The sequence below is a fragment of the Lithobates pipiens genome, unplaced genomic scaffold, assembly GCF_037356315.1.
Source record: "Lithobates pipiens isolate NorthernLeopardFrog02 unplaced genomic scaffold, aLitPip1_a1.2 Scaffold_18, whole genome shotgun sequence".
Classification (NCBI taxonomy): Eukaryota; Metazoa; Chordata; class Amphibia; order Anura; family Ranidae; genus Lithobates; species Lithobates pipiens.
Genome location: NW_027507758.1, coordinates 62,015,927 through 62,036,929, shown reverse-complemented (window position 1 = coordinate 62,036,929; position 21,003 = coordinate 62,015,927). Strand labels below are relative to the sequence as shown.

At 45.5% G+C, this 21,003-nt stretch overlaps 1 protein-coding gene across 1 annotated transcript in view; it reads left to right on the top strand.

Moving 5' to 3' along the window:
• Positions 1-21,003, top strand: part of INTS7 (integrator complex subunit 7) — a 128,701-nt gene that overhangs the window by 33,752 nt on the left and 73,946 nt on the right. Inside the window, exons 8-14 of the mRNA XM_077485738.1 lie at positions 8,153-8,270; positions 10,721-10,855; positions 13,869-13,966; positions 16,009-16,248; positions 18,550-18,687; positions 20,507-20,713; positions 20,802-20,996. Of these exons, the coding sequence (XP_077341864.1) occupies positions 8,153-8,270; positions 10,721-10,855; positions 13,869-13,966; positions 16,009-16,248; positions 18,550-18,687; positions 20,507-20,713; positions 20,802-20,996 (1,131 nt within the window). The remainder of the gene's footprint in view (positions 1-8,152; positions 8,271-10,720; positions 10,856-13,868; positions 13,967-16,008; positions 16,249-18,549; positions 18,688-20,506; positions 20,714-20,801; positions 20,997-21,003) is intronic.

Sequence of the window (21,003 nt, the reverse complement as noted above, 5' to 3'; positions counted from 1 at the left end):
AAGAAGAGGTTAGTATCGCAAACATAGGTGCACACATTAAATAAACAACTATTGTACATTACAAAATTGAACCATAGGAGACCATGAACAGGCAGATCGCTCAGGTCTGATCGGATTCCCAGGGGGCCACCAGAACCCGAACCCGAGGGCCGGGCCTGGCGGCCGCATGGGAGTCCAGCCCCCCCCCGTCAATCGGCGTAGGTAAAGCCGGGGGCAAGAGGTGGGGGGGAGCTGAGGGAACGCCCCTGCGACGGCAGCCGCCAGACAGTTCCCAAAATCCCGGATGCAACACCAATGCATCCGGGTAGAAGGGGGGTGACACAGAGACAGTGACAAACCCATGGTCTCAGTCTCACATTTACATCAGCCTTAAGAAAAACATAATTCAACATCAGCACGAAGGCACTTGGTAGGAGGAGAAAAAATAAGTAAAAAAACGGGAGCTCTTGAGGCAGAAAAAGAGGGCAAGTTCGGAGAGTCCGGACATCAGTCCACCGGCCAACCAACAAACAAAACGGGCCGCGATCCCTTACGCCCCGCGGGCCTACGGGATCAAAAAAGGAGAAAAAGATACACAAAAATTGCCGCCATGCAGAACTTCAGCCCTTTCCTTGGCGGGCCGTCTTCTTAGGGGCCTCCCGGTTGCGAGGGCGTTGGCGGGAGGGGACCTTCTGCCACAGGGTTGGGGCGGGGGGCTGCGCAGCCACAAGATCCCAGTCAGGCAGCTGGGGAGGTTGAAGCCCCAGGTCCTCACAAAAGGTTCGTAGATCTTCCGGGTACCGCAAGGTTGCCGTCTTGCCTTGATGTTTAGCTGTAAGAGCGAACGGATATCCCCAGCGGTATGGAATATGAGCATCCTGCAATGTACGGAGCAATGGTTGAAGAAGTCTACGCTTCTGCAGTGTGAGCCAAGATAGGTCTGGGAAGAGCTGCACTGGGATGTCACGAAAGGTCACCACCCGGGCCAGGCGGGCTTGTCTCATTATGTCCTCTTTAATGTGGAACGAAGTGATTCTACAGATGACATCCCTGGGGGTAGAAGTCGCGCCTTTGGAGCGCAAGGCCCTGTGAGCTCTGTCCATTTCAGTAAACTTGGAGGGGGGTTCCCCCAGAAGGTTGTTAAATATTTCTTGCAGGATAATTTGGAGATCTTCCGGCCCATCCGCTTCTGGAATCCCCCGCACTCTTATGTTATGCCGACGCCCCCTGTTATCCAGGTCCTCCACATGACGCTGCATGTCTCTCAGGAGCATACGATGGTCGGCACCTTGTGCTTGGGTCCTGTGAATCGCCACTTTAGTCTCCTGTATCTCCTCCTCGGCCATCTCCACCCGATCCGCTAAGTGCTTGAGACCGGAGTGCAACATTTGTATTTCTGAGCGACAGGTTGATTTAACATCCTCTATCAATTGCCTAAAGTCCTCCTTAGTGGGGATTGCTTGTAGGTATTGCTGCCATTGCGGGAGCAGATTCGGGGGGGGGGCCCCCCGGGGTCGCCCCCAGTCGGATACAGAAGGGACGGCAGTGGAGGTCCGTGGGGTCCATCGTCTGTCTCCCTTGAGTCTGGGGGGGGCCCGGTATGGGAATCCCACACCCCGTGCCGAGGAGGTGGTTGCGCCAGGGGAGTCATGCGGGTCCGTCCCACTTCTCGTAACGGGTCTAAGCCCGATCTATGCGGAACAGGGGCCGGGGAGCCACTCCGGTGTCGCTGCGGGTTAGGGGCCCACGAGGAGGACTGTCTCTGGGGCTTGGGTGATGGGGACCGGACTCCTTGGTCCATTCGGGGCTCCTCCACACCCCCTTGTCTTCGCTGAGGCCAGGGTAGCGGGTTTCCCGGGGGGGGAGGGCTGGAAAGTCAGTGTCCTCTATGGAAGGAGGGGACCCCAGGGAACTAGTGGGGAGGAGGGGGTCCGATGCCGCCCGCAGCAGCCTAGGGAGGGCCCCCGTGCATTGTGTGTCCGTTGGGGGGGGAGGGGATCCGCGCCCCAAGTACCCTGGGTGCTGACCCGGCCTGGTGCGGCCACTTGCCTCCCCCCAGGCCTCCCCACTGACCTGCTCCCAGTCGGGCGTCTTGTGCGGAGGGGATCTCTGGCCCCACTGCAGTGGGCTCAGGTCCCTCATGGCCGCGTATTGCTCAGAGTGCCGTGGGGGGTTGGATGCGCCAGCGCCCGGAGAGAGGGGCCTCGTTGTAGGCCTCGGGCCTGATCTGGTGGCCTGGTGTGCGGGCGGGGGCTGCCTAGCACTCACCGCTGCGGGAATCCGGTTGGCTGCCCTGGATGGAGGAGGCGTCCCGTCCGCCGCGGTGCCCGACCGGCAGCCGCTCCTCTCACTCGAGGCCGGGGATGAGGCCTGTAACGGCGCCTCCAGCGCGGCCGGCGCCATCTTGGGAGGCCCGCCGGCCGGAGCGTCCGACGGAGAAAAATAGGTCCGGAGGTCGGCTGCAGGCCCCGGAGGAACGGCAGAGGGTCCCCTAGTAGCCGTGGAGCGGGTGGCCCTCGATCTCCCCATCGGATGGGTGCAGATTTGTCTCCCTACGTGCTGCTGTGGCTGGGCTGAGGAGAGAGCTGCCTCAGTCTTTTTTAATGAACTTTAATGAAATGTCACAGAGACAAATTTCATTAAGCTCCTATGCCAGTCGCACAGTGCAAGGCAGTGGATTGCCTCACACTGTATCGGAAAAACATACTTCAAGCAGTAACTTTTTCTTTTTTCAGTGCACACTGCCCCCACCCCTCCACATCGCAGTGGTGTGAACCGCTGACACAAGAGACAGGGCTTCTTGCCTTGTCATGCAATGGCACTGCACTCGAATAGCTGCCCAATGCAGCCCCCCCCCCCCTACATGTGGTGTGACTAACCTTTAATCTGTCAGACCTATCTCTTGATGACCATGTAGGTGATTGCAGTCTTGCCCCACCTACTGCATGGTAATGATACCTTGGGCTTGTTTGGAATCCCACCTGCCCGATCCCACCAGGAACCTGTCACTAAATGATATATTGCTCACACATGCTATGGGCATATGTGAAATGACACCCCAAAATAAATTCTGCTACTTCTCCTGAGTACGGGGATACCACATATGTGGGACTTTTTGGGAGCCTAGCCGCGTACGGGGCCCCGAAAACCAAGCACCGCCTTCAGGCTTTCTAAGGGCGTAAATTTTTGATTTCACTTCTCACTACCTATTACAGTTTTGAAGGCCATAAAATGCCAAGATGGCACAAAACCCCCACAAATGACCCCATTTTAGAAAGTAGACACCCCAAGCTATTTGCTGAGAGGCATGTTGAGTCCATGGAATATTTTATATTTTGCCACAAGTTGCGGGAAAATTACAAACTTTAATTTTTTTTTATTTTTTTTTCACAAAGTTGTCACTAAATGATATATTGCTCACACATGCTATGGGCATATGTGAAATGACACCCCAAAATAAATTCTGCTGCTTCTCCTGAGTACGGGGATACCACATGTGTGGGATTTTTTAGGAGCCTAGCCGCGTACGGGGCCCCGAAAACCAAGAACCGCCTTCAGGTTTTCTAAGGGCGTAAATATTTGACTTCACTCCTCACTACCTATTACAGTTTTGAAGGCCATAAAATGCCAAGATGGCACAAAACCCCCACAAATTACCCCATTTTAGAAAGTAGACACCCCAAGCTATTTGCTGAGAGGCATGTTGAGTCCATGGAATATTTTATATTTTGCCACAAGTTGCGGGAAAATTACAAACTTTTTTTTTTTTTTTTTTTTCACAAAGTTGTCACTAAATGATATATTGCTCACGCATGCCATGGGCATATGTGAAATGACACCCCAAAATAAATTCTGCTGCTTCTCCTGAGTACGGGGATACCACATATGTGGGACTTTTTGGGAGCCTAGCCGCGTACGGGGCCCCGAAAATCAAGCACCGCCTTCAGGCTTTCTAAGGGCGTTACAGTTTTGAAGGCCATAAAATGCCAAGATGGCACAAACCCCCCCCAAATGACCCCATTTTGGAAAGTAGACACCCCTAAATTTAGGGGTACACTAGTGAGACTAGGTAATAAATGGCGGGTGCCCTGAAACTATAAAAAAATAACTAACCAACCAGCGTCACCTTTAACAGTTATATGGTGATCACTGGTGAAAGGGTTAACTAGGGGGCAATCAGGGGGCTTTATGCGGTAGTATATGGGGGTCCCTGGCGCTATAAAAAGCTGCGGCGAACCTATATACCTACCTGCCTAACTAGCGTCACCTGTGACACTAATACAGCGATCAGAAAAATGATCGCTTATTAGGCTGGGTTCACACTGGAGCGATGCGGGAACGCCACGAATCCGCGGCGGGTTCCCGCATCGCATGCCTCCCGGCGGCAGTTCACACTGCCCTATGCGAACTGCTGGGAGTGTCAGTGAAATGTTAATGACACCCCCAGATCAGTTCGCATATCGCAGTGCGATCTGCAAACTCGGATCGCATGGTGTGAACACCCATGCGATCCGATTCTGCTGCGGACCAAAAAAAGGGTCCCGTGCGAGTTTGCGGCGGGTGCGACACGAATTCAGCCATACTATCTGTATGGCTGAACTCGAATCGCACAGAGATCGGATGTTATTTGCACTGCAGTGCGGTACGAATCACATTCGTTCTCATAAACCGCTGCAATGTGAACCCAGCCTTAGTGACACTGGCGACGGGGGGTGATCACGGGGTTAAACCTTTATTGGGGGGGTTAGGGGGGTACCTTAGAACTAAAGGGGGCTAACCCTAACTGCCCTAATAGTTATTACAGTCACAAATGACACCCGCCGGGTGATCAGGGGGTTAAACCTTTATTAGGTAATAAATGGCGGGTGCCCTGAAACTATAAAAAAATAACTAACCAACCAGCGTCACCTGTAACAGTTATATGGTGATCCCTGGTGAAAGGGTTAACTAGGGGGCAATCAGGGGGCTTTATGCGGTAGTATATGGGGGTCCCTGGCGCTATAAAAAGCTGCGGCGAACCTAAATACCTACCTGCCTAACTAGCGTCACCTGTGACACTAATACAGCGATCAGAAAAATGATCGCTTATTAGGCTGGGTTCACACTGGAGCGATGTGGGAACGCCACGAATCCGCGGCGGGTTCCCGCATCGCATGCCTCCCGGCGGCAGTTCACACTGCCCTATGCGAACTACTGGGAGTGTCAGTGAAATGTTAATGACACCCCCAGATCAGTTCGCATATCGCAGTGCGATCTGCAAACTCGGATCGCATGGTGTGAACACCCATGCGATCCGATTCTGCTGCGGACCAAAAAAAGGGTCCCGTGCGAATTTGCGGCGGGTGCGGCAGGTGCGATGCGAATTCAGCCATACTATCTGTATGGCTGAACTCGAATCGCACAGAGATCGGATGTGATTTGCACTGCAGTGCGGTGCGAATCACATTCGTTCTCATAAACCGCTGCAATGTGAACCCAGCCTTAGTGACACTGGCGACGGGGGGTGATCACGGGGTTAAACCTTTATTGGGGGGGTTAGGGGGGTACATTAGAACTAAAGGGGGCTAACCCTAACTGCCCTAACAGTTATTACAGTCACAAATGACACCAATGCAAAAAAAAAAAAAAAAATGACATTGGTGTCACTGTGACTGGGGGGCAGGGGTAATTGGGGGTGATCGGGGGGGTGTGAGTGTGCCTGGCATGTTCTACTGTGAAGTGTCGTGTTGGTGCAACTCACCGATCCTCTCTCCTCGGTGTCGGAACGAAAAATACCGACACGGAGGAGAGATTACATCACTTCCTCTCCTGTGTTTACATTACAGGAGATGAAGTGATGTCACGAAGGATTTCTATTCGTCGGGAGCGATCGCGAGGGGGTGGCCATGAATGAATGGCCGCCCCCTCATCCCGGATCGCTCCCGTACGAATACCGACCGCCGCAGGCACCGGGCGGGGGCCCGATCGGGCCCCCGACCCGCGGCAAGGCAGGGACGTACATGTACGCCCATATGCCTGCCCGTGCCATTCTGTCGACGTACATTGTCGTGCGGCGGTCGGGAAGTGGTTAATAGCACATTGCCCTATAAAAAATGTTGTCTACATTAATAGAGGGTGCTCTGCAAAATATAACAAGATCTGGGACTGTTGGCTGAACACAACTGACACGTGTCTAACGTCACAGAGCGCATCTCCTCCTTTATCATACCACCCGACTGGACCTATACTATAGGGCTCATTCTCTTCAGATCTGTATAATAGCAAATGATAAATTGATACCCCAAAAGATCTAATGTATTGCTACATTGTAACAGTCTTTATAATTGACCAGAAACGAGAAAAGAACTGAAAATGGGTCAAATAACGGTGAAGTGGTCCAATCCCTATATACTTATCAAAAAAAAGGCTTCCCCCTGAGTGGGTGGGATTTTAAATGACCATCAACTCCGGACACAATAATATACAATTTTTATTCATAAATTACACAATGTACATAATATTACCAGGAAGTGCAAATGGGCTAAACAATGTCCTCCTGGTATATTAATAAATAAACAAACAAACATATATACAGAACAAAATATGATTAAAACAATGCTTGTCCTATATCACCCACACCCGACGCGTTTCCAGTTGTTGATAATTCAGAACCTTCATCAGGGGTGAACAAACTTGATATAGCAATCTAGTGAGGTGTAAGCTCGAGGATCAAAATGCCTGCCATTTAGAAAAATATAAGTATGTCTGAAGAGTACTTCAAATACTATCGAGATGTCAACCAAGTACAGGATGTCCTGCAAATTACTTCCAGATCAGTTAGACGGATTCTATGGCAAGGGGCGTTTTTGTTTCTATGTGAGACATGAATTGGAACAAACAATGGCTATCTGGATGTTTCAAGTCCACCTTCATGTGTGTGTCAAGCTGAATTAGCATGTATATGACTTGCACCCAGGGTTGCCTTGTCCCATTCCCAGGAAATAAGCCCAAAAGGAAAACTGGAAGCTGTAGTCCAACCACAAATTACAAACGGCAAAGCAGTCCTCTATGTGCAGCGTATGGATGGCACTCGAATATAATAATAATAATAGAGGGTGCTCTGCAAAATATAACAAGGTCTGGGACCGTTGGCTGAACACAACTGACACGTGTCTAACGTCACAGAGCGCATCTCCTCCTTTATCATACCACCCGACTGGACCTATACTATAGGGCTCATTCTCTTCAAATCTGTATAATAGCAAATGATATATTGATACCCCAAAAGATCTAATGTATTGCTACATTGTAACAGACTATATAATTGACCAGAGACTTCTTGCTATCACCTACATGAGTAATATGTATAATAATTGTGCTGAACAAAAGACATAATGTTTGTGCTTTTGAAAATTGTACAATTATTTATTTATTTATTTATTTTTGAGAAAACCGTTAAAAAAAATAAATAAAAATAAATGTTTTTTAATACAATATCTAAAAAACATCAATACATAAAGGTTTTTATCAAAACTGCATAATGTATTGATGTTTTTTATATTTTGTATTAAACCTATATTTTTTATATTTCATTGTTTGTATACACTATTTTTGGAGTCCTTGCCCTATAAAGTCACATCAGAGGGTTTTGTTGCTTTTTTTGATGTGTTATTACTAGGGATGTGGACAATCTCTCCTATTCCCCACTAGAACTGAACTACTTTTTTTCACATATCTGTCTGCAGCTTAAGACAGCCATACATGGATTGAAATTTGGCCAGTTCAGCAAGGACCTATGGTTTGGTATAGTGGTTGTACAGAAGTTGATCTGCCAATTGATTTCTGTACAATTAAATTGTTGGGTTTTCCTGTTCAATCAGCGCTGCTGGCTATAGCCGGCAGCCTTGATCGGTGTATTCTGACGCCAAGTAAGTCTCCCCACTATCCTACTTCAGTGGGAAGAATTTTCCTGTCCAAATGTGTGGATGGGGGAATCTGGACTATATATTTTTTTTCAACCTATTGGTTGAACAAAAAAAAAAATTAACTCATGGGCTGCCTTAGACTCTCTCCATGTAAATGCATAGGGATCACACTTTGGAAAATTCTGCCCCTGGTGGCTGCACTTTGTGTATGAATTGGGATATCCTTGCACAGATGAGCAGATTTATATATATTTTTTTTCTTTTTCCAGGCCCTGTGTGAGTGTGCCCTGCAAACCCCATATGACAGCCTAAAGCTGGGTATGGTCTCCGTTCTGTCTACTCTGTCTGGGAGCATCTGCATTAAGCAATACTTCAACACGACACAAGGTACAATCTTCCCATTAAGAGTTCAAAACTGTATTATAACATTGCAGTTTCCCGGGTGTGCAAAGGAGGAGTGTAGATAAAATGGGACAACATATAAAGTAAAATGAGATGAATAATAAAGTTTTTAACTAAATAAAAAAAAAAGTTTTCTCTACAGTTTAAGTCCTCTCTCCCCTGTAATGAAGTATGTACCACGTTTTGCAGGCAGCTAGGCCCTGGAGAAAATCTTCACTGCAGGGGTCCCTGTCCTCATCCTGTTTTTAAATGTCCAGTTCAATAGTTAACAGCCCTGGGTCTTCAAGCATAACATTAGTACAGTTGGTCCGATTGGGACATGCCCCAATCTTCCCTCCTCCACTGATTACACTGCTTGTAACAAGATCTATGAATGGTAGAGACAATCCTGTGACTGATCAGGCTCTCCTCCATTCACAGATCATGTTACCGGCAGTGTAGTCAAATAACTTTTCTCAATGGAGGAGGAAGGAAGGGGGCATGTCCCCGTCGGACCATCTTTCCTGCGGCTCTGCCTGAAGTTCTGAAGCCGTTAAGCATTTCAACGCTGGAAGTTCAGAGACAGGACCGGAATCCATACAGTAGAGATTTCTCCAGGGCCTAGCTGCCTGCACGATTCTTAGGACATATTTAATTACAGGTAAGTGATGGGCCTAAAGCTTTAGGAATGTTTTCTTTTTCTGCTAAACTTCAGCTTTTAACTTTAAGGGCTAAAAAATATATTTTTAAATGGTTTGAGCTTCTGTCGGTTTTTTATTGCTGACTTTTTTTTTTATTCCTAGATTTTTACTAGATGTAAAGGAAATGTGGCACTAACCCCCCACCCATAGTCTGAAAGCCTCCATTCCACTCCACCCCAAGGTCCACCACTCCTCCTCCATCCAGTGCTGATGTCCCCTACACTACAGTCTGCTCCACTCCACATAATTTCTTTGAACAAGCATAATATCCGATAACATGCCTACTTTTATCTTTCAAGGCTGTTTGCTATTGAAGGCTTATCTCGTTAACAGTAATGACCTTGCGTTCAGATTTCTCAAGTGATGCTGGCTATAATCAAGTAAATCTCAACCAGAAATAAGGCATTGGGTCATCCTGCCTTTTTATTAGCTCGCAGGGCCATGCCACGATTCTCTGTGTGACTCCAACCAATGAGTGGAGGCAGCAAAAACACAATTTTAGATCTTCTTTCCCTCCTCTTAATAAGTAAAAAGAAGGGCAGGCCCTTTATTCTTTTCTACTAAATTAAGGCTCTGTTCACACCTAGGAGGTTTTATGGTCTTTTTTTCTGCTGTAAGCCTCAGCTCTAAAAACGGCCAGCAAGACTTATCCCATTCATTTCAATGGCCCCTGTTCACATCTGAGCGTTTTGTCATCTGAAGCAAAACTCCTGAAGCTCAAAGTACACAAGCTTCTTTTTTTTGTCAGATTACAGGCGTTTTCTGCTTTTTACATTTGGTGACCTTTTGACCTGTACAAAATCGTGGCAAAAATCGTGACTTTCTGCCTGAAAACAAAACCCCTATGTGTGAACAGAGCCTAAATAACAAATATCACTTACACAGAACTGGTCTGTGAATACCCCCCCCCCCCCCCCATCTTTTTCCTCTTATGTCTTGAGAATTATGGTGAGAACACCCAGAAGCACAATAGTGCTGATAATTCTCTCTTTTGCTTAGTAATGATGTAGATGTACTTTGTAATATTGACTTTGTTGTGACTCTTCATCTCTGAAGTGCCCTTACTCTGCTCTAAATGGATGACTTGCTACATGAAAGGTTTGTTACCCCTTTCTTCATAAATAGATGTTTTCCTGCATGTATGAAAATCCCCTTATAGCTGTATAGTTAATCCTACGTGGCCTCATCACACAAATGTACAGCTGTGTTGACCAGCCTTTCTCAGCCTGGGCTCCATAGAGGTTGCTAAAGGGTTCCTTGAGCAATTTCTGCCTCTCTGATAAGTAATCCCTGACACTGTTCTTTTTAGCTATCTGTAAAGGCAGCACACTTTCCCCAACCATAAATACCAGGAGCATTCTTCCCCCCCCTGACCCCAAATGCCAGGAGCATTCTTCCCCCCCCTGACCCCAAATGCAATGAGCATTCTTAACGCTGACCCCAAATGGAATGAGCATTCTTACCGCTGACCCCAAATGCAATGAGCATTCTTCCCAATTACCCCAAATGCAAGGAGCATTCTTTCCCAGGGACCATCGTGTACTATGTGCTGTAGATACGGTATTTATTAGCAGAGAGTGATTTAAAGAATTCCTCCATGTTGTAAAAGTTTACATGGACCATAGTCAGATCTAACAATATTTTAAGTTCTTGGAGGCAAATGGACAACCTACAATATCACCCCACAATTGGGGTGTATTTTCATAAATCTGGTGGATCTACATAGCCAATAATTGACTGTTAAATCTCTTCCAGGGGCCACTTCTGGTACCTCCAGGTACACAGATTTGATAAAGCTGGCACAGGAGTGCAGTTACCATAGTAACCGCAGCATTGCTGCACATGGAGTGACGGTTCTCACTAATATTGTATCATCTTGTCAAGATATAGGTAAGATTGCAACTTCTTTTAAAGAGAAAGTATAGTGATGTTTTTTTGAAACTCTTACATATGTGTGGAAATATATTTATGAAATTAATTGTAGATTGTGTTTTTTATGTTGTCCTTGTAAAGCGGGGCTCAGAGGGAGCAGCACAAGGAGCCAATCAGGTGTGGTGCAGTGTAAGGGGGAGCATGCTGATAGGAGAGAGTAGACTAAAAGAGAGATGAGCTCATTGGTGTGCTGCTTCTCCTTTCACTGTCCAATTACAGAGTCTGGGTGGGAAGTAATCTTTTGAGTGTTAGACTACTTTCACACTGAGGCATTATGGCGCTAAAAATAGCACCTGTAAAGCGCCTCTTCTGTCACTCAAAAAGCCCGAGAGTGTATTTAGCTCTTTGCCTGGAATGCATCTTTAATGTTTTCAAAATCTTTCTTAGAATGGCTTCTGATTTTTTGATTTTCCCTTTATTTATTTATTTATTTGGTAACCACATAGTTTGTTGTATATGCAGGCTATGCTTCCTGCTGATCCTCCTCCTTTTTCTTTTTTGTAGAGTCTGATACAGTCTTTATAGGAAACCCCTATAATGCTCCTGTAGTTATACATTTTAAAGGGGTAGTAAACCGCTAGGCTTTTTTTTTTTTTTTTTTTTTTTTTTAACCTGAAAGGTAGTGTCGTAATGTGCTAGTATGCATCGTAAACTTGCCTGAAAAAGAAGCCTTCCAGCGCCGAGCTGTTAATGCTGCAGGCGCTTCAATTTTCACCCAGTCTGCCTTCCGGGTCCGCAGACTCCGGCTGTGTGACTTGCTGGAGAAGCGATAAGGTCACTCCCGCAAATGTGCATGGGAGCCGCTGTTTACGGCACAGGCCTCTGAAGGAGCGGCCACTGTGACGTCACCGGCTGCATGTACAGTAAATACGGTGCAAGTTTAGGATATATTTATAGTACCCATAGGTCAGCCTTATTATAAGCTGACCTGTAGGTAAATGTCAGGGATGGGAGTTTACTCTCACTTAAATGGCAACAAAAAATTAATTATAATTGTTACTGATTTGGTTATAACATTTGCAAGAAATAATTATGCTTCAATTCCTTGCATACAGTTCTGCTTGAAGTGATTTCAAATCTGCATTTCTTTTTACTAAACACAACAGCTTATTTCGTAAGGTAATAAGAGACACACTAGTGCTGCCATTTTTCACCACCTTCTGTAAATGCTGTTTTTGCCTGACTTAATAGAGAAAAATGTAATATATTGCAGCCAGCCTAGATGAGGTGATTGCATTTGTTTTTCTGTTTTGTTTTCCTTGTGATCCAGCAAGTAACACTTTTTCTGCCCTAGGGGGACAATGCTTACTCCCTGTACTGTATCTGTGGAGGAGCAGCGTTCGAATTCTGTTTGTTTAGATAAGAAATTAGAAAAAAACATTCCTCCCTTTTGATTATTATTATTTTTTTTTTTGGGATCACTGTGGTGGAAAATATTTGTTCATTTAAAAATACAATAAAAAATGCAAAACCAACCCCTTCTCCTCTTTGCAGTAAAATAGGGGGAACATGTACTGTAGGTCACATAGGTGAACTGGGCAGGGCTGCTAACACTGCAGAAAGAACAGAATTAAGGAACTTTACTGAATTTGTGTCAAGATAAACAGTTATTTTTGTACTTGTCAAACACATATAATAAACCCCTTTCAATGTTTACTATAATGCAACTAATAAAGTAGGTTCATAGAGTTAGAATATAAATATGCCGAGCGCATCGTGGCGAGAGAAGCGAGCACGTGAGGGGCTCTCTTACAAAGTGCTTAGAACATCGGCAGCGTCTAACAAAATGTACTATTAAGCACGCAGGCGCCGCGTAGAGCTGATAATCAGCTGTTCATCTACAGAGACTTTCGGCATCTCCTTTGTCCTCCGTACTGCGTAAGCGCTGCGCCTGCTCAGTATAGGGCGGACACTATCCAATGGGGGAACCTTTCTTGTCAGAACACCGGCAGCACTTATGCAGCCCCAGACCATGACACTGCCACCACCATGCTTGACTGTAGGGAAGACACACTTGTCTTTGTACTCCTCACCTGGTTGCCACCATCTGAAACAAATAAGTTTATCTTGGTCTCATCAGACCACAGGACATGGTTCCAGTAATTCATGTCCTTAATCTGCTTGTCTTCAGCAAACTGTTTGTGGGCTTTCTTGTGCATCATCTTTAGAAGAGGCTTCCTTCTGGGTTGATAACCATGCAGATGCAGTGTGCGGCATATGGTCTGAGCACTGACAGGCTGACCATGGGCCCCCCCACCCCTTCAACCTCTGCAGCAATGCTGGCAGCACTCATATGCCTATTTCCCAAAGACAACCTCTGGATATGATGCTGAGCACGTGCGCTAAAATTCTTTGGTCGACCATGGTGAGGCTGTTCTGAGTGGAACCGGTCCTGTTAAACCACTGTATGGTCTTGGCCACTGTGCTGCAGCTCAGTTTCAGGGTCTTGGCAATCTTCTTATAGCCTAGGCCATCTTTATGTAGAGCAACAATTCTTTTTTTAAGACTTTGAGAGAGTTCTTTGCCATGAGGTGCCATGTTGAACTTCCAGTGACCAGTATGAGAGAGTGAAAGCGATAACACCAAATTGAACACACCTGCTCACCATTCACACCTGAGACCTTGTAACACTAAGGAGTCACCAGGGAAGGAAAATGGCTAATTGGGCCCAATTTGGAAATTTTCACTTAGGGGTGTATTCACTTTTGTTGCCAGCGATTTAGACAATAATGCCTGTGTGTTTTTTTTTTTTTAGGGGGCAACAAATGTACACTGTTATATAAGCTGTACACTCACTACTTTACATTGTAGCAAAGTGTCATTTCTTCGTTGTTGTCACATGAAAAGATATAATAAAATATTTTCAAAAATGTGAGGGGTGTACTCACTTTTGTGAGATGCTGTATTTGATGTAATGATATCAGGAAAAAAAAGTTGATATGTGTTCTTCATTTTCTCTTCCTATGACCAGATCAGCTGTCTCTGGAGAAGGATGCTGTGTATGGTCTGGAATCTCTGCTTGTTCTGTGCAGTCAGGATAACAGCGCAGGTGCTCAGCATACACTAAAGGTATGTGGTGTTCACTTTTGTTTTACAGGGAAAATCGAATATTTGTAGAAAATCTTTATTTTACAAATTTACATTTATTACATAGTTTATATATGACGCTGTTCACTGAAGTTTAGGTATGACAATTTTTACATAGTTACATTGGTCCAGAATGGAGCATTATAAGTATGTATATACCATCCCTTTTGGTATGGCCGTGGAAGCTGGAAATCTCTTTTAGTAGACATTGTTTCCTTGGGTAATACCTGTGCTGACTGAGCAACCTCCTTGTTCACAAACATAGCAGGGCAGCTCCTCGGCAGGGGACCTGGAAGCTGGTGGAGATCCCTGGAGTAGCGGCTTCTGCAAAAATGTTTTCCATCTTCCACAGGAATCCCATAGGTATGGGTATGTAAAAACTACTGTATGTAAAAACTACTTTGCCATCTATGCTGGTGGTGAAGAAAGGAAGAGGCTCAGTCATTCTGTCTCTGGTTATCACAACAGCTGCTGTTTGAGACTTCAGCTCAGAACTAAAGACTTAAGCTTAGTACAAAGAATAAAGAAAAACATTTCCTTAACCCTTTAACATATACATTACTATTTTTTTAAATTATATGTCCAGATTTACCCCCAAACCTCTCTTCCCTCTTCCTCTAGAGCAAGAGTGTCAAATTCCATTTTATCACATGCCACATCAGCATTATAGTTGCCCTCAAAGGGCCAGTTGTATCCATAAGACTAGATGTCCAGAGCACCTCACCATCTTAAGTCAAGAGTCCCCCACCCTCCCTTACATCACAGTGCTGCTGCTGGAAAGAGGCTGCGGGTGGAGTCGGAAAGCAGAAAGTGACAGGGTCTGGAGGAGAACCAGAGGAGGGCTGCAGTCTGCTGAATGCTGAGACTAGGGGAAGCAGAGAGGATGCAATTAGAGGGACAGGACCTGTGGGAGGAGTTCTGTCTTTCTCTCTGCTGCCAACTGTTAGGAAGGGGAGGGCGTGGATATGAACCTCTCTATGGCTGCATGGAGAAGCGCAGGATCTGGTGGAGGAGTCCTGCTGTCCTCTCTGCTACTGAGACAAGGTGGTGGCAACAAGTAGGGGGTTGATCCAGCTGCAGGAGGGATGCAAGGGCCACATGAAATGTTTTTATGTTTTTTTCTTTTACTTTGTTCCTGTGGAGAGAAACCTCTTTTATTTCTACCTGTGACATCATCATTAGGCTTTTGATAAATCCTTGAAGTATCAGACGCCGGAGGTCAGTTCATAGAGGCACATCCCCTAGAATGATATCATCTTCCGAGAGTCCTTTCCTACACACACTGTTTGGGTAGGCTGTTTTGGGTAAAGGCTTTGGCATTGTTTTGCTGGGAAAGAAACTGATTTATACAAGTGCGGGGTTAGGTTCTGTAGTCCAGCAGGCTGAGTTGACCATGCAGCTTAGGATTCAGTGCAGTAGAGGCATTGGGGGTAATTTACTAAAACTGGTTCACACAGAATCTGGTGTGGCTGTGCATTTTAACCAACCAGGTTTTAAGTTGTATTGTCAAAGCTTAATTGAACAAGGTGACCTTAGAAGCTAATTAGTAACTTTGCACAGCTGCACCAGACTTTGTGTGCACCAGTTTTAGCAAATCTCCCCTACGGTGTTGTCTGCCTAAAGTCAGCCATAGATAGAGCAATTTTCTTTCCTGCAACCACAGGTTGCTTGATTTCCCCATCAACACAGTCATTGTGTGGGTTATGTGGCTTTAAAGGTGCTGACTAAGCACATTCGTTATAAAGTTCTCCCCCTGGCATCTCTTATCTACTATGATCCAAGTTACATAGTAGGTGAGGTTGAAAAAAGACACAAGTCCATCAAGTCCAACCCATGTGTGTGATTATATGTCAGTATTACATTGTATATCCAGATATGCTGTGGTCGTTCAGGTGCTTATCTAATTGTTTTTTGAAACTATCAATGCTCCCCGCTGAGACCACCGCCTGTGGAAGGGAATTCCACATCCTTGTGTTCAAGTTGTTGTGATAGCAGGTTACTAAATTGTGCATTTGTGCCTTCAGACTGCCTTGTCCTGTATGGTGAAGCTGGCAAAATGCCGGCCATACCTGAGTCAGTCCGTAGTGGAATCTCTTCTGACCCAGCTACACAGTGCCCAGGACTCTGCCCGGATCTGTCTGTGCCATTGCCTGGCCTCCGTCGCCATGCAGCTGCCAGTGCTGGGGGACGGCATGCTGGGAGATTTGGTGGAGCTCTACAAAGTCATTGGGAGATCAGCGACTGACAAACAACAAGAGCTTCTGGTGAGTTATCAAATATACAAATTTTGCATTATGCTAACGCATTCAGTGGAACTTTACAGAATATATAAAACAATTTCTTGATATCCCTGTGGATCTTGCAATTCCTTCCCCAGTTCTACACTCGCACTCATACACAATCAAGCTGGCAAAATAAGGTTAACCATCAATGTTTATTTTGGCTTTAGCAGAAACCAGATCCACCCACACAAACCTAGGGAAGAGCATTTATCCTACTTGCAGGTAGAGTGTCTGGTGGGACTCCCCACAAAGGACATAAGCACTGCAAGAGAAGAATACTAAACACATTTTTAGAGCAGAGGGTGGATACCGCTATCGACTCTGCACTGTAAGCATTTAAAATTAGCACTTTTTGTTTTTTCATGTTAGTGTCCCATAGACTTTAATGGGGTTCCGTGGCTTTTGAATTTGCAGCGAACACTGCATAGTGTTCATTGTTAGCTGAACAACCAAAGTTCGGCCCGAACTTATGCTCAGGCCGAACCGTTCTCCCATCCCTAATTCAGTGCCATTGAGTGGTGAAAGTCACATTCACTGCTTAAAGGTTCTTCTTGGTGTACTAGAGCACTTCCTAAGTCTGTGCCGTAATCCAGCATAGAATAAGTGCTGCACTTCGCCTCTTCTGAGACTGGTCACTGCTCCTCTTTCCCCCTGTGCAGGGTGACTGGTCTTTTATTTGCTCCCCTCCTGTAGTTTTCTGCAGACAGCTTCTAGTGGTGGGCCTGCTGGGCCTTTCCCACAGTTCTGCGTTCTAAACAGTCTATGCACAGTGATCTCACTGATACTTCCACGTACAAGGTAGTATCTAGGTTTACAAAGTGATTTAGTGCACACAAAGTGGATGTATATTGGAGAGACCTTTTCTTTCCTACCCCCTAATTGGCAGTTGAATAAATTCCCAGACCAAAGTGGTATATTGGCTTCATAGCTTTTGGTGTAAAAAGTAAACGGAAAGCAATTCACAAATAAGGCATCTTGTTCTTCAACAAAAGGAAAAACCATGTCTGCTTTATCCCATACATTGCAATACAATTGATAGCCCAGGACCACTTAGACCCGCTACCCAGTTAGTAGGGATTTCTTTTTTTGACCGCTTCACCCCTGGAAGATTTTACCCCCCTTCCTGACCAGAGCACTTTTTGAGATTCGGCACTGCATCACTTTAAATGACAATTGCGCTGTCGTGCGTCATTACACCCAAACAAAATTGACGTCCTTTTTTTCCCACAAATAGAGCTTTCTTTTAGTGGTATTTGGTATTTATTAATAAATATCCCCCAAAAATATGTATACATTTTTTTTTTTCTCAGTTTAGGCCGATATGTATTCTACATATTTTTGGTTAAAAAAAAATCGCAATAAGCGTATATTGGTTTTTGCAAAGTTATAGGGTCTACAAAATAGTGGATCGTTTTATGGCATTTTTTATTTTTTTATTTTTTTTTTACTAGTAATGGCGGCGATCTTCGATTTTTTATTGGGACTTCGACTCATCGAACACTTTTGACACATTTTTGGGACCATTGGCATTTATACAGCGATCAGTTCTATAAAAATGCACAGATTACTGTAAAAAGTCACTGGCAGGGAAGGGGTTAACCACTAGGGGGCGATCAAGGGGTTAATGTGTTCCCTTGCTGTGTTCTAACTGAAGGGGGGAGGGGACTGTCTAGGGGAGGTGACAGATCGCTGTTCATACTTTATATGAACAGACAATCAGTCTCTTCTCCCCTCAGAGAACCGGAAACTGTGTTTACACACACAGATTCCGGTTCTCGGTGTGTCATCCTTGATCGTGGGAGCCCGGTGGTGATTGCAACCACCAGGCACTCGCATCGGGTCCAGGGGCGAGCAGTGGGTGCGCATGCACATAACATAACATTGTTTCACCCAGCCATGCCATTCTGCCACAGTAAAACTGGGGCAGCTGATTGGCAGGTGGTTAAAGAATAGGAAGCCAACATATAAAACCTACTTTTCTTGCTCTGCTCCTGCATGACTGGCTTGATGTGTTGGAAGGCGTGGGTCTATTGTTTACCCTAGTGTTCACTGAAGAGGCTCAGTTTGCATATTCATTGCTCTCTTGTTGTAAGGAATGGGGGTAATAGTGTTAATAGGTTGCTTTTAGTAACTTTAACCATTTTTCGTTTAATATTATTTTTCTTGCATTCTTTACCAACTTTTTATCATTTTATCTGTTTGTTGTTGCCTATTTTTTTTTTTTACATGATTTAGTTTTTCTTATTAAAAATATGTCTTGTGTTTCTTTTTGGCTCTTTTCAGGTTGCCCTTGCCACTGTTATTTTTGTGGCAAGTCAGAAAGCTCTGTCTCCAGATGTCAAAACTGTAATCAAACAGCAGCTAGAGAATGTGTCTAATGGCTGGACTGTGTATAGGATTGCCAGACAAGCTTCCCGAATGGTAATGCTTAAGTCTCGCTACGTTTTTTAAATTTTAACCACTTCAGTCCTGGAAGATTTGTCTGCTCAATGACCTGACCATTTTTTGTGATAGGGCACTGTGTTGATTTAACTGACAATTGCGTGGTCATGCGACATTGTACCCAAACAAAATTGATGACCTTTTTGTTTAGGGAGTGATTCTAGGGAGGGATTCTAACTTTGGGGGGATGGGACTGCCTGAGTGAGGAGAGCGATTTGTTGTTAATACTTAGTATGAACAACAGATCTCTCTCCTCACCCCTGACAGCACGGAGATCTGTCTGTTTACATCTCCGTTCTACTTCTGTGTGGAGCGAACACGGGTCACCGGCGGTCATCGTGTCTGGACCCTGCACAGGCATCGGAATCCAGCGTCGTCACCCAAAGGTGAATTGTGGTAAGGTAACTGTTTTGCCCAGGGGAGCCAACCTGCCGCAGTACAACTGCGCCGGCTGGACGGGAAGGGATTAAGGTGGGTTTCACTGACTGTAGCTGGTGCACCCACCCATGAGCAGGATTCAATGCTTCCAGCAAAGTCCTTTCTTGAAACGGTCACAAATCACAATTGTAATGATTTTGCGATAATACCAAGGGGTTGATGTACTAAAGGTAAATGGACTGTGCACTTTGTATGTGCAGTTGCTCCAGAGTTTAGTAAATGAGCAAAAGCTCTGCTGACTTCCATCATCCAATCATTTGCAAGCAAAAATGTTTTTTTTTTTTCCTTGAATGTGATTAGGTATTGTTTGCAAAGTGAAACTTTTCCTTGTTTACTAAGCTCTGGAGCAACTGCGCTTGCAGAGTGCACAATCTATTTATTAAAGGCAAATCAACCCCTAAGGCCGGCCATAGATTGTTCGAAACTCAGCCGGTTCAGCAGAAACCAGCTGAGATTCAAACCATGTATGCGTAGACTGAATGTACCAAGTTGCTCTATCAACTTGGGTACAACCAGACTGACTGATTTTACATGCGATTATGGCTAGCAGCTGGTATAGCCACTAGCAGTAATTACCGTCTTCTCTTGGCAGAAACGGCCTCCCCCAGCACCACCACCCCCAACACTGGGAGAATACAATGGTTCGGTGGGAGGAATTCACCTGTCAACAACTGTCTATGTTGATGGGGGAATCAAGCAAATTTCTTTCCTGCAACCTGTGGTGGTAGGAAAGAGAACCCCTCTATGTATGGCCTGCATAAGATTGCAAGACCGAAGTTCATCCAATTCATTCTAGCTCCTCTCTGTATTGTTTTATCACCTCCCTGTTATTTTGCAATCAGCCTTGGTTCATGCAATCAGCCTCGGTTCATGCAATCAGCCTCGGTTCATGCTAGATGCAGTGCGAATTCGCTGTGGATTCTACACCGCATCAAAATCACAACCGGTTCATGTGAACAGATTACAGAGTGTATGTTAAGTTAAAGACACCCTGCCATCGGTTTGCAAAACGCAGTGCAATTTTACAGAATCAGATCGCATGAGTGTGAACACTGCCATCTGATTCTGGTGCAAACAAAAAAGGTTCATGCACGAGTCTGGTGCTAATGCGGAGCGATTTGAGCCATACAAATCCATGGCTCAAATCACACACCGTAGACACTGCATGTAATTCGCACAGGAACCCGGGCTCAATGAAGACGCAACATTGAAATATGCTGCTCTGATTTGAAAGTTGCAGTGTAACACAATTTTCATATGTTTAGAGAAAGCTCTACCTGAAGAAAGGGATATCCTGCATGATGTTAGTTGGGGACAATTACTATATTTGTTTTGCAAATCAAGTTTGTCTTTGATGCAGGGGAACCATGATATGGCTCGGGAGCTGTATCGGAGCCTGCTCACGCAGGTGGCCTCAGAGCACTTCTATTTCTGGTTGAACAGCTTGAAGGAATTCTCCATGGCGGAGCAGTACCTGACTCAGCTGCAAGAAGATGACATTGGCTCCGCCCTTTCATCCATCGCTGACTCCCTGAAATCCTACCATAAAGGGATTGCCTCCCTTACAGTGAGTACCAGTGATCACTATTGTGTCATAGGACAGATATTGTATTCATTCTTTATCCCTGACAGTATATGTGACATGCTCCCTGCAGGCTGCCAGTACACCCATGAGCCCTCTAAGCTTCCAGTGTGACTTTGTGAAGCTGCGTATAGATCTTCTTCAAGCTTTCTTCCAGCTCATCTGCACATGTAACAGTCTGAAGACCAGCCCTCCTCCAGCCATCGCCTCTACGATGGCCTTGACTTCCGGCAATGATCTACAACGCTGTGGGCGCATTTCTACCCAGGTATTGA